This window comes from Micropterus dolomieu, linkage group LG10 (assembly GCF_021292245.1).
Source record: "Micropterus dolomieu isolate WLL.071019.BEF.003 ecotype Adirondacks linkage group LG10, ASM2129224v1, whole genome shotgun sequence".
Classification (NCBI taxonomy): domain Eukaryota; kingdom Metazoa; phylum Chordata; class Actinopteri; order Centrarchiformes; family Centrarchidae; genus Micropterus; species Micropterus dolomieu.
The window spans coordinates 17111836-17123134 of record NC_060159.1 but is presented as its reverse complement, the minus strand read 5'-3'; the positions used below and the strand labels follow the sequence as shown (position 1 = coordinate 17123134).

General features: G+C 38.9%; 1 protein-coding gene and 1 long non-coding RNA gene across 5 annotated transcripts in view; one reads left to right on the top strand and one right to left on the bottom strand.

The window, feature by feature from the left end:
• The first annotated feature begins 319 nt into the window (after positions 1–319).
• On the top strand, positions 320–2896 carry LOC123978205. The gene is made up of 2 exons (XR_006826899.1): positions 320–435; positions 2630–2896. It is a non-coding gene; the product is annotated as an uncharacterized LOC123978205 (long non-coding RNA).
• The window catches only part of fndc1 (fibronectin type III domain containing 1), a 37851-nt gene continuing 28292 nt past the window's right edge, over positions 1741–11299 (bottom strand). For all 4 annotated transcript variants that reach the window (XM_046061368.1, XM_046061370.1, XM_046061369.1 and 1 more), the window contains 5 exons: positions 5885–5964; positions 5555–5584; positions 4284–4445; positions 3983–4105; positions 1741–2819 (listed from right to left, as the gene is read on the bottom strand). In XM_046061368.1, the coding sequence (XP_045917324.1) occupies positions 2704–2819; positions 3983–4105; positions 4284–4445; positions 5555–5584; positions 5885–5964 (511 nt within the window). In that variant the 3' untranslated portion in view covers positions 1741–2703. The remainder of the gene's footprint in view (positions 2820–3982; positions 4106–4283; positions 4446–5554; positions 5585–5884; positions 5965–11299) is intronic.

The window sequence follows — 11299 nt, the reverse complement described above, 5'->3', positions numbered from 1 at the left end:
ACCTACACACGAAACAGCTGTTCTTTGTTATTATAAAGATAGCACTTATAAAGACAAAGAATATGGGTGAAAGAACGGATTAGCACACGCAGGTAGCAGGGATTGTCTGAGCTACAGAGAGAACTGGAGGTGAGTAAAAAGTGTTCTGCAGTGAAAAAGTAGCTGCCTGCTCTGCCAGCTGCCTGCTCTCATTGGCTGGATGTGGATGTCGAGTCGGCCGACTCCTCCAGATCTTTGGCATGCTAGATATCTGGCAGATGTCGGTGATGTGTCAGAAATGTGTGGGTGAGCCGTTTTGATGCGTCGTTGTGTAGTTCACACCTAACGACTGGCGACTGCTAATCAACCGCTGATTTACTCCCGATCACAGACTGACGGTTTCTGAGCGGCAAATCGGGCTAAAAAAAATCATGTAGTGTGAACTTGGCTTTACAGGTAAGTCCTTCCTTCATAATCCTGTGTAAGTTACAGAAATATTATGAGCAAAATTTACTTAAAGTAGCCTACTGTGTTGAAACTTTGCAGTTAGGGGTTCAGGGCCTTGCTCAGTGGTACCTTCGGCAATGGTCCATGGTGGACAGGTGTTGTGCCGAATTCTGCCTGCCTGCCCAGAATTGCATGCACCTCCTGAGTGATAGCTGTCATTTATGCTGAGAAAAGAAGTGGATGCAAATCTTGGCAGGTGGCCTACAAAATTTGTTCTGCCGGATTATGTATCCACCTCTTTAGGTCATTTTCAGACACTTTGCTGTGCTCATTGATCAAACGCTGTTATCACCACATATATATACTGAATCTATGGTACTTCTACTAAGTTTATTAAAATATTAAAGACTAAACGTTCAGAAAATATATACTTCGAATCATTTATCACCATTGATGAACCCCACAAAGAATAGTATAGTGTTTAAAAGCAGTATTTGGAGGTGCATGCAATTCTTGGCAGGCAGGCAAAACTCCAACCAAAACATTAAAATGTGTGACCTATCAGATTCTGTGACCCAAATGGCAAGTTAAGCGCCAGAGGCTTTGTTGACGATGTGAAGCGGTTGCAGTTTGGTTGGGTTTAGGCACCAAATGTACTTGGTTGGGTTTAGGTACCGAAAGTACTTGGTTATGGTTAGGAAAACATCGTCATTTGGGTGTAGTCACAGAATCTGATAGGTCACAGATTTTGGTGTTACACCGGCAACCCTGCGGTTCCCAAGCCAAGTCCCGACAGGCTGCGCTAATGTAATCCATTTACTTACTGGCTTATTTACTTAATTTACTAGTAGGCTATTCCCATTTTATCCAATTTTATACTTCTACACCATTACATTGGAGGGATGTATTGTACTTTTTACTCCACTAGGCTCTATATTTATTTACAATAATTGCATTGCAGATTTTACACACAAAACATTATGATTTTATAAAAATTTATAAAATACATTTTTACAGATTATACTACCTAATAATAAAATTGTTAAAATACTACAACAATAATATGCTATTCACACTCAAAGGGTCCAATTTCGTGCATTGGGTACTTTTTCTTACTTAAGTAAATTAAGTAAACACTTTTTTTTACTTGAGTAACATAATGCAGGACCTGTACTTTTAATGGAGTGTGTGCTATTATTACTCTGCCACCACTCATTCTGCAGAGAAATGGCCCTTGTGAGTAACATTTGTATTGAAATAAATACATTTCTATACTGAAGAAAGGTACTTGAGTAAATGTACTTATTACTTCCCACTACTGGTTTCAAGTGAACTCAAGTGATGGTATAAAAGGCATTACAATTCCAGTTTGGATATTTATGGCTCAGTTTACTAATCCTCAACACACATGGCTGATGGTTCTGCGTCTCTTTTTCACCTGTTTCTTTCCACAATGTGTTGTTTTTGACATTTCATCATATTTTAACAGTTGCTCTTCCAACTGGCTCAACTGAACCTTCTCTATTATTCAGATCTTCCATTAGAATGATTAAGTAGATCTGGGTCACGTGTCGGAGCTGTAGCTACAAAAGAATGTGCCTGCGGGAGAATATGATATGATTCATGTTTTTGGATTGCTGTGGTTTCCATAGCACCTTTATTCAATCTCCCACAGTTCCTGAGCAAATATTTGTTTTTTTATTTTTTGTCCGTATACATACAAAACTTACACAGTGACTTTTAATGAATTCAGGCGAATACCAAAAGGGTGTAGAAAAAAACAGTATGGTGCTTTAGGAACACAAATAAACAAATAAAAAAGTAGCTGTCAGAAGCCGTTACATTATGAAAAACAAATCTCACGATTGAAAATTAACAGACCTATACACAACTTAAGTGCCCATTCTTACAGTTTGCTTTGCAGCTTGTGCTTTGGTCCAATGTCACTGGTTTGACTGTGTGTGTGAATTATTGATGAGATAAATAACAGTGGGTGAAGACCTGTCTCTAGGATAGATAACAGTACAAGGACACTTTGAGACAAGAGTTAAACTAAGCAAAAGCACACATGCTTCTTTTTCCCCTCATATACAGACTGCTTTATATAAAAAGTGCAATTGTAATGATATACATTGAGTTGTTTAAAAAGTATTATATTCTCTTTCTGTGAAGCTGTAATACATTTGTAGTGGTGTCTTTTCAGGCAAAAGTCAGTTTTAAGGGCAGGACCAGTGAAGGTAAAAGCCCTCTGTAACGATGTCTCTTACTCCTCCCGTGTTACCACTTCCCGGGGATTGGCACCCCGCATTCATACCAGCCCACGAATGGATGGGGTGTACGTCGGCCAATGACTCCATATGTAACTGGTTCCTGTCTGTATGCACGATAAAATCCTGCAAAAGAAACAAATGTTCGTGGCCATTCACAGAATTGTATCAGGAGACTTGATTACAATAAAGAGTGAGCATGACTTGATATTGTTGTCATTTAGTACTTTATAACAATTCTAACATATTCAAGAGCCTCTTACATCTTGACTAAGGAGGTTTGTGATGTTCGATATTTTTACTATTTAGAGAATTGATCCTACTAACAGGTATTGCTTGTGTAGCCAAATCTGGATATATCTTATTCCTCCGTGCCACAGAGCTCCATTGTTGTCCAAAAACTATTAAAAAACATATTGTTGTACCCTGCTCCTTACAATCTACTACTACTATTAATACTCAAAAAAGCACCAAATGTGTATTAATAGGTGAATATAGTCCCCAACAAATGCATTATTTACTACAGGTTGAGTACTGTTTGCTAAAAACTACAGTGCCCAGCTATTTGAGGAAATATATTGGCTTTTTTTAAGAATGAAACTATTTGTTTGTGACACATTCTGGGAACCAATGGACTTGACAGTGGGTGCAACAAACAGGGAAAGAAGGTAAAGAACATTGCATGTCAGTTTCCAAAGAGTAATGTGTTCAGAAGGTACCATACTGAGAAATCAAATTCAGAGGGAAAAGCGTTAGCAAATTTTGTAAGTTGTGAATTTTGCCCTTTTGCTTGAATTGAAAAGGTTGCTGGTAAACAGTTGAATCTCAAGTCTTGGATGTCAAACACACCAACAAGAGAAGGTTTTCATACCACCTCCTTCCTTTATTACTAAAGTAACTTCGATAGAAAATGCCAACTTCAGTAAATAGTGTTCACTCGGGTGGATTCCTCATCTCAAGCAAGTTTCAAGTATTCTCATTATCTACGGATCTGACCTGAAAACAATAATTGCTAGGAAGTTATGGCATTAATCTACGAAGTTGGTAGAGTTAGGTGGTCTGCAGTAATGAAAAACATGGGAGATTTGGGATAAAATGTGCTAAAACCCTGGTAGGTCCTTTAACAAGTATTCATTAAAACATTATTCTGCATCTGTATTCTGCATAGCTAAGATCAACACAGCTAGTCCACTAAGGAACCAGAGAGCATGGGAAAAATGATAATAGGATAGGTCTTAATATATCACAGCCACAAATGTGCAGTGCGTGTACAATCTGTTTTTGTTTACCTTGTGCTGAGGGCAGATTATTTGAGAGATAGGCCGGGCCTGTCCTCCCATCCCTGTAGGAGTCCACAAACTGGCAATGGTCCTCTCCCTGGCCATATGTATCTCCTATACTGTAAAATGGCTCTGTGGAGGGAAAGGGGGAAGTGGGTATCATAAGACATTTTAAAATTATAAATGGTTGGTTATCTCCAAAAAATTCAATGTTGGCATGAAGGAACAAAGAGAAAAAGATCTTGGCTGACAGTGCTGGGAAAGGTACTGGATATAAGCGGCTTAAAATAGATGGAAAGTCATACATTACCTCTTAGACCATCTCCCATGAAGATCTTGTAACGCAGAGAGTTGCACAAAACCACGCCCACAAACTTCCTGTACCATGTCCGCTTGACGTACTGGCTGCCCTTACAGCTGCTGTGGGCAGAGTTATACTTGAAAGTAAAGGGCACCCAAATTGGTTCTCCACCTAAGGAGCAGGGAGGAAGAGGAGGATGATGAAAATGAAGCTGGACAAAATAAATAAAATCCAAGGTTATCACTCAGTATATAAACTATTTGTTGTTACTCTTATGGTTAGATATTAAATGGTCAGGATAAGGTAGCCAGAGGGCATGCGTTTTATACAGGCAGCCAAATTCAGTTCATATCTCGTAACCTAAATGTTATGATGATTTATACTATTATTGGTTCATAAAGCACTGAATGGTTTGGTGCCAAAATAGGGATAAGTTCACTATCCCCATAGTCAAAACTAAACATGAAGACATTTTATTTTTTTATTAATAGCTGATGTTTCATTTTACTCTTTTAACATTTTACTCATGTGTCTTTTGATGTTGCTTTTTTATATCTTCTCTTACTGCCTTTCCATATCTCATGTAATGCACTTTTTGATGAATGGTCTATGAAGGATTCAGGGAGGAAAGCACATGAGGTTATATAGTTACTTTAGTCTTGTTTGTGTTTTGTATGCAGTTTGAGAAATTATGTGATAATTATAAATAAAGTCCTGAAAAAAACACTGCTCATGTCTCACACCACAATATTTAAGTCAATTACCAAATCCTGTTAAAAATGACGCTTTCAGTGATAATTGATAGCAATTGGTGTGTGCCACTGTGTGCTGTCTAGAGCTATAGATTAACTGATATTGTATTTTGAGGCCAATACCAATATCGGTATTGGAGAGTTTTTAAAAATCTGATAAAGTAATAATTGATAATGATATTAATACATGACAATTTCACAGTTTCTAAACTACCTAAAACATATCTTTCTGTGCTGCAATTTCTTAATACTTAAACATAGTAAACATGGTCTGTGATAAGCTAATATTGGCTGATGTATTGTCCTGCCTGATTCATTGGCAGGCTAAAGTTTTTCAGAGTTACGTCTCTCTGCCAGTTATCTAAATGCTTTACACACAGAAGCAATCAAAGGAGTGCTATTGGCGGGAAATGGATGAGGAGTGGAAATCCAATCAGATTTACTGTATATCCTGTCCTGTTTAAAAGAATGATGGCTCTCTCTTTAAAACCTCTAAATTAGAGAAGTGCAATCGGTGTATGGACTTACCAGGTGGTCTTTCAATAAGAAGGGGATCATCTGAAAGAAAGAATGCGATCATTTCACAAGGGAGGAAAAGCACACAGACAGCACTGCAGGTTTAATGCATTCACCTGATTTTGACAATGAAAGACCCATAATGCACCATGCATCTGGTAGTCTGCATCTACTGGTGATTGATGATTTCATATTTGATTTGAATATCTCACGTTGCAATAAAATGACATTTTTGTTAAGTTTTACATACTGCAGTGCAACAGAAAATCTCGACTGAGGGATGAATTGTCGTCAATGGGGTGTCTCAAAGTTTATCTTTGCAGGTGTTGACAGAATACACACCTGATTCAGTGACATAGGTGAGCGTGTCACTGACAGGTCCCAAACCAAACACATTCTTGGCCTGCACTTTGAAGTAGTACCTGGATGAAAACAAACCAAAACATATGGGTTTAATGATAATGAAGTACCTGTAGTTAAAGTGTCATTCTGCCAGTTTTGTTGTGACTGGGTTTAGGTGAGGAAACTGTTAATGACCATAGCAGATGACTGGGCATGCTTCAGTCAGGCTGATTTAAGAGTAGTCTGTTTTATATTGGTATGAATCCAAAGTGAGCGCAGCACAATAAAATGGCTATTTGGCTCACGTTGAAGGGAGAAGGGAGGGAAGGAGTGCGGAGGAAAGGGCGGTAAGGGAAAAAGAGACATCTAGACAAGTGGAGATTAACAGATAGGAGGAAAGGATAAGAATGAAAGACAAAAAAGGACTGATGTGGAAAAAGTAAAGCACATGGATAGACGTATGCTGAAATGGAATGGATAAATAAAAGAGAGTCCTCAAAAGACAAATTTCTCACAGAGAGCTTTACTTTTTGACATAGGTTTTCTCGACAAAGAGCAGAACAAAGTCGTGCAGTGAGCTCACTTTGTCTCCGGGTGGCAAGCTATTATAAAATCCTATCACATTAAAAACAACACCAGCCAGTGACAACTTCAAGAGTATGCAAACTTTTCCACTGTAGACAGCCGATGTGTTTGTGCAAGTGTGTGTTCCGTCATGCGACGTTGTGTCAGTATGTGTTTCCTTCCAGTCTGCAAGGTCACATAGACTAAGTTCTTGGTCTGCCAATTACTGGCCAAAAACCTTCACCACATACAGCCACGAGGCCTGGATCCAATCACCACAGCCACGTGACAACGCTGACCAGAATATTTATCGCCAGAGAGAGAGAGAGAGAAGACGCAAGAAGCAAGGCAGCTGGACAGAGATGATGTAATGAAAGAAGAAATTGGGGAAGAAATCGGAGAAGATAGAAAAAAAAGAAAATGTGACTCAGAATGTAAAAACAGAGAATAGCCCACAAGATGCTACATCAAGCCAAGTTAGCCATTTGAAACTTCATTCAGAGTCTTCTTGTCTTCTCTTCAGATGACAATCTATGCAGCAACTGCACATGCAGTAGGTCAAACTCAGCCTGGTCATATTACATGCCCCACTGTGTACGTGGTACTTCACAAAAACTAGTGAAGTCGATAATAAAAATTTTATTAAAAGTATTCCAAGGCATTTAATGACACTCATATATGCTTGAAAAGAACAGGGGGGAAAAGCATGGAGGTTCCCTTTTTAAGAGAGACCTGACTACAGCAGAGGAAAGAAGTACAGAGATAAGACTAGGGCAATTATTTTCATCATTGATTAATAAGATGATTACTTTCTTGATTAAAGGATACATTTTTTTGGTCTATAAAACACCAAAGAATGGTAAATATTTTCAGTATTTCCTGGAGCCCAAGGTGACGTCATCAAATGTATCATCAATGTTCAAGTTTTAAAGACCTTTGTAATTAATTCCGTTTATTAATCTTATGAGCAGGAAACCCTGTGGAGCCAACCACATGTGAGTGTACATAGGCCTACATATGTGTGTGTTTAGGACTACAGTAACTCAGTATTTCTGGCAACCAGAAGGAGCCTACAGAATGGGAAATGCCAACAGTGTCCCATAAACCATCCTATGATCAGCCGTAACCAGAAGCAACGCACTATCGTGGATACACACTGGTTGCCAGGGAGGGAAACCCTCTTTGCAGCTGTGCTGTTTGTGTTCAGCAGCAGGTGTTTGCTTTCCTACGGCCCAAGACGACACACCTATTATAACACCTCAAACTGATTTGTGCTTCCACTTGGTAAGAGGATACTTCTGTTCCTGATGAACTCTCACATCTGAAACAGTTTTTTTCCCCATCCGATAATGGTTAGATTACTTGCTATTACTAAAAAGTGCAATGCACGAATATATTTTTATGGAGTACCAGATGGGGAACAGCCACGCAGTATCTGGTGGATTATCTGGCCACACAAGTATCTGTCATCTCCATCTCATCTCATTTGTGCAACAGATCTATGGGGTTTCAGAAAAATATACAGAGCCTGTGGACATACTGTATCTTAACCATGTGTAATCACAAAGACAAAAACCACATGTTTTTAAGGATAACACATTTCATACTTCCAGTAAGGACTTTGATTGCCTCATTGTTATGTGACATACAGCTTGCTAGCAGTTTCACCTTCAATTCAATTAAACAAGGATAAAACTGAAGTTATTGTTGCTGGAGCCAGGGTGGAACGATTGAAAGTCAGTGCTCGACTTCAATCAGTAATGTTAAGAACCACAAATCAAGCCAGAAATCTTGGTGTGGTCATGGACTCAGACCTGAATTTGAGGAGCCATATTAAGACAATTACAAAGTCAGCCTACTATCACCTGAAGAAAATATCAAGGATTAAAGGACTTATGTCTCAGCAGGACCTGGAAAAGCTTATCCATGCATTTATCTTCAGTCGACTTGACTACTGTAACAGTGTCCTTACAGGGCTCCCTAAGATATCCATCAGACAGCTGCAGCTGATTCAGAACGCTGCTGATCAAGTCCTCACTAAGACCAAAAAGGTGGATCACATCACTCCAGTTCTGAGGTCTTTACATTGGCTTCCTGTATGTCAAAGAATTGATTTCAAAATCCTGCAGTTAGTTTACAAAGCACTAAATGGTTTAGGGCCAAAATACATTTCTGATCTTCTGCTTCGTTATGAACCATCCAGACCTCTCAGGTCGTCTGGGGCAGGTCTGCTTTCTGTCCCCAGAGTCAAATTTAAACAAGGAGAAGCAGCGTTCAGTTATTATGCTCTGTATATTTGGAACAAACTCCCATATAACTGCAGGTCTGCTGAAACAGTCAGTTCTTTTAAAATAAGACGGAAGACTTTTCTTTTTACCATTGCTTTTAATTAAATATTTAAGATTTTTCTTTTTATTGATAACTTACACTGCACTGTAACTTTTATTGTCCTGTTTTCTTTTTTCTTTGTTTTTAGCTTTTTACCATTGCTTTTAATTAAATATTTACACAGTGAGAAATGAGTAGGTAATTGAGTTGGGGGATTATGGGAGTGAGATTGAACAGAGTGAAGGAAGTGGTCTTAAATCTCGTGCCCGAGTGATTTGCAGGACCCTCTGTCCACCTGTAAATGCGCAGGTGGGTCTAGAGTATAACTGGATCAAAGTGGCCTGCTGACAGACATGTCCTTGTTTCTCTGTAGTGTCCGAGGCTTTTTGGAGTTTCAGTGGACCCAAAGATTGCTGTGGACCCAAGTACAGACTAGCTAGAGAGAGTAGATTAAGTGTACTTCTCTGTTTATTCTCTTTTCAAAATGATTGTAACTCAATTATTTGCTCAACCTCTCAGCCTGTTTTTATTTTCCATTTAACTCTTTTAACCCTGATTGCAACACTGTAACTTTTATTATATTTTATGTTGCTTTTAAACTTTTTTATATTTCCCTGTTGCTTTTATGTTTTATGTAAAGCACTTTGAATTATCCTTGTTGTTGAAATGTGCTATACAAATAAACTTGCCTTGCCTTTGTGTATGCAATTTATTCAGCTCTCTTCTGGTGCTTCATCAAGATGTTTTTAGCAAACAACAGAAGACAATTTAAATTATCTAACTTGTATCATATATTGAATAAATGATATACAACAGACATGTGGCATTGTGATCCCACTTTAGTCCCACAAACAACTGATCAAACGGAACATTAGCTAAGAATTTATAGCACTTTTAAACCTGCATAATTTACACAACCAACTTTTAAGTAAACGGTGCTTTATGCTGAGCAGTAAATGGAAAAAGAAATAGGTTTTAGGAACATTTCCCCATTTCTCTTGGGTCCATGTGCTAAGAGCTGTTTCCATGCATTTATTTTGAAAACCGTGCCCCGTGTCCCGTAAGACAGGTTGTGGGAACACGCTGAAATAAAGGAAACAGACCGAGGTGACCGTATCTGTGTGTAAGTGTCAGATAATGTGTGCTGTATTTACGTTCCACTGAATTTTCCAAGGTCTCGACAGAGTTTTACAGCATGTCACGTCTTGGTGTGGAATCAAATGTGTCTCTTAACCTGCCTTCTTTCAGCCAAACTGACTGGATCAGCATCCAACTCACATGCTGCTCTGATCAGTGTTGGCCTGGTTTGATGTCATAATTATAATCACAACACATTCTTGCATAAACATGGCATGAAACCAACAGACACATCAAATATGCATACATAAAATCACACGCATCCAAAATGCATATTCTGTGCATTATGCTACAACGGGATAACAATATAAACACTACCCAGCAGAAATACATACTCCCAAGCCACAGCCAAGCACCTGCACCCGAGGCAGTAACCTGATCACAAACATTACACGCATGTCAGGGTAAGGGATCTCGCAACCAAGCAAATTTTTGTTTTTAAGTTCAGGTTGTTGTTTTCTGTGACTCCCATGTGTGAGATGATACTGTGACTCACTGAACCTGAAGGCGCTGTGCATGTGCTCACATCAACCTCTCTTCAAGCGTGTACATTGTATGCATGCACACACAATGACATAAACACCCACCAGGTGGTTATGACTTACCTAGAATTGGGTTTGAGATTCTCCACAGGCAGGTGTGTCCCGCTGGAGGCTCTAGAGGACCATCTATTGTTGAGGACATCGTCATATGAAGCACTGTGGACCATGTAGCCTGCAGGGAATAATACAAATACAGGGCAGAGCTCATTACCATTACCTTATTAGCAAAGTTACAAATTGCCTATGTTTATACGAAGTCTGTGAAGATTCTCAATCACCCAGGTCATAATAATCCAAGGAATGTTAATTCTGTGACAACTGGACTTGAAAATACTGGAAGCCTCTCATCCAAGAGTACTTTTACATTTTGAGACTTTGAGACATTTTCAAACTTGTCAAGAGTTAGATGCAACAATTACCTTACAGTCTCTCATGTCTGTAAGGTAGAGTGACCATATTCTGGTTTTCAAAAGAGAGGACAGTGGAGGCAGGAGGCAAACGGACACCCGCAGTGGGTGGAAGGTTGGGGCTGGGGGGGATTCAAGTAATTGGTGGCACTGTGGAAAAGTGTACTGCAGAGGCTCTATCCACCTGGAGGAGTAACTAATATAAATTAGTGTATATTATACATTAGCTAAAAACTGTAATGTTAGTATAATATTAATATATTTATAGGTTAAACTTTATTTGGCTAATGTCTGCTTAAAGATTGTTTATAGTAGTGCTAACTTGTCAATAATCATAACCATTCATCCACATCAACCTTTTTGTAATGTCCAGCCCCATCCAGGCTGTGATTGGTCGGTTAATAAAAAGTGACATTGATAAGCAACTTCATGCACAA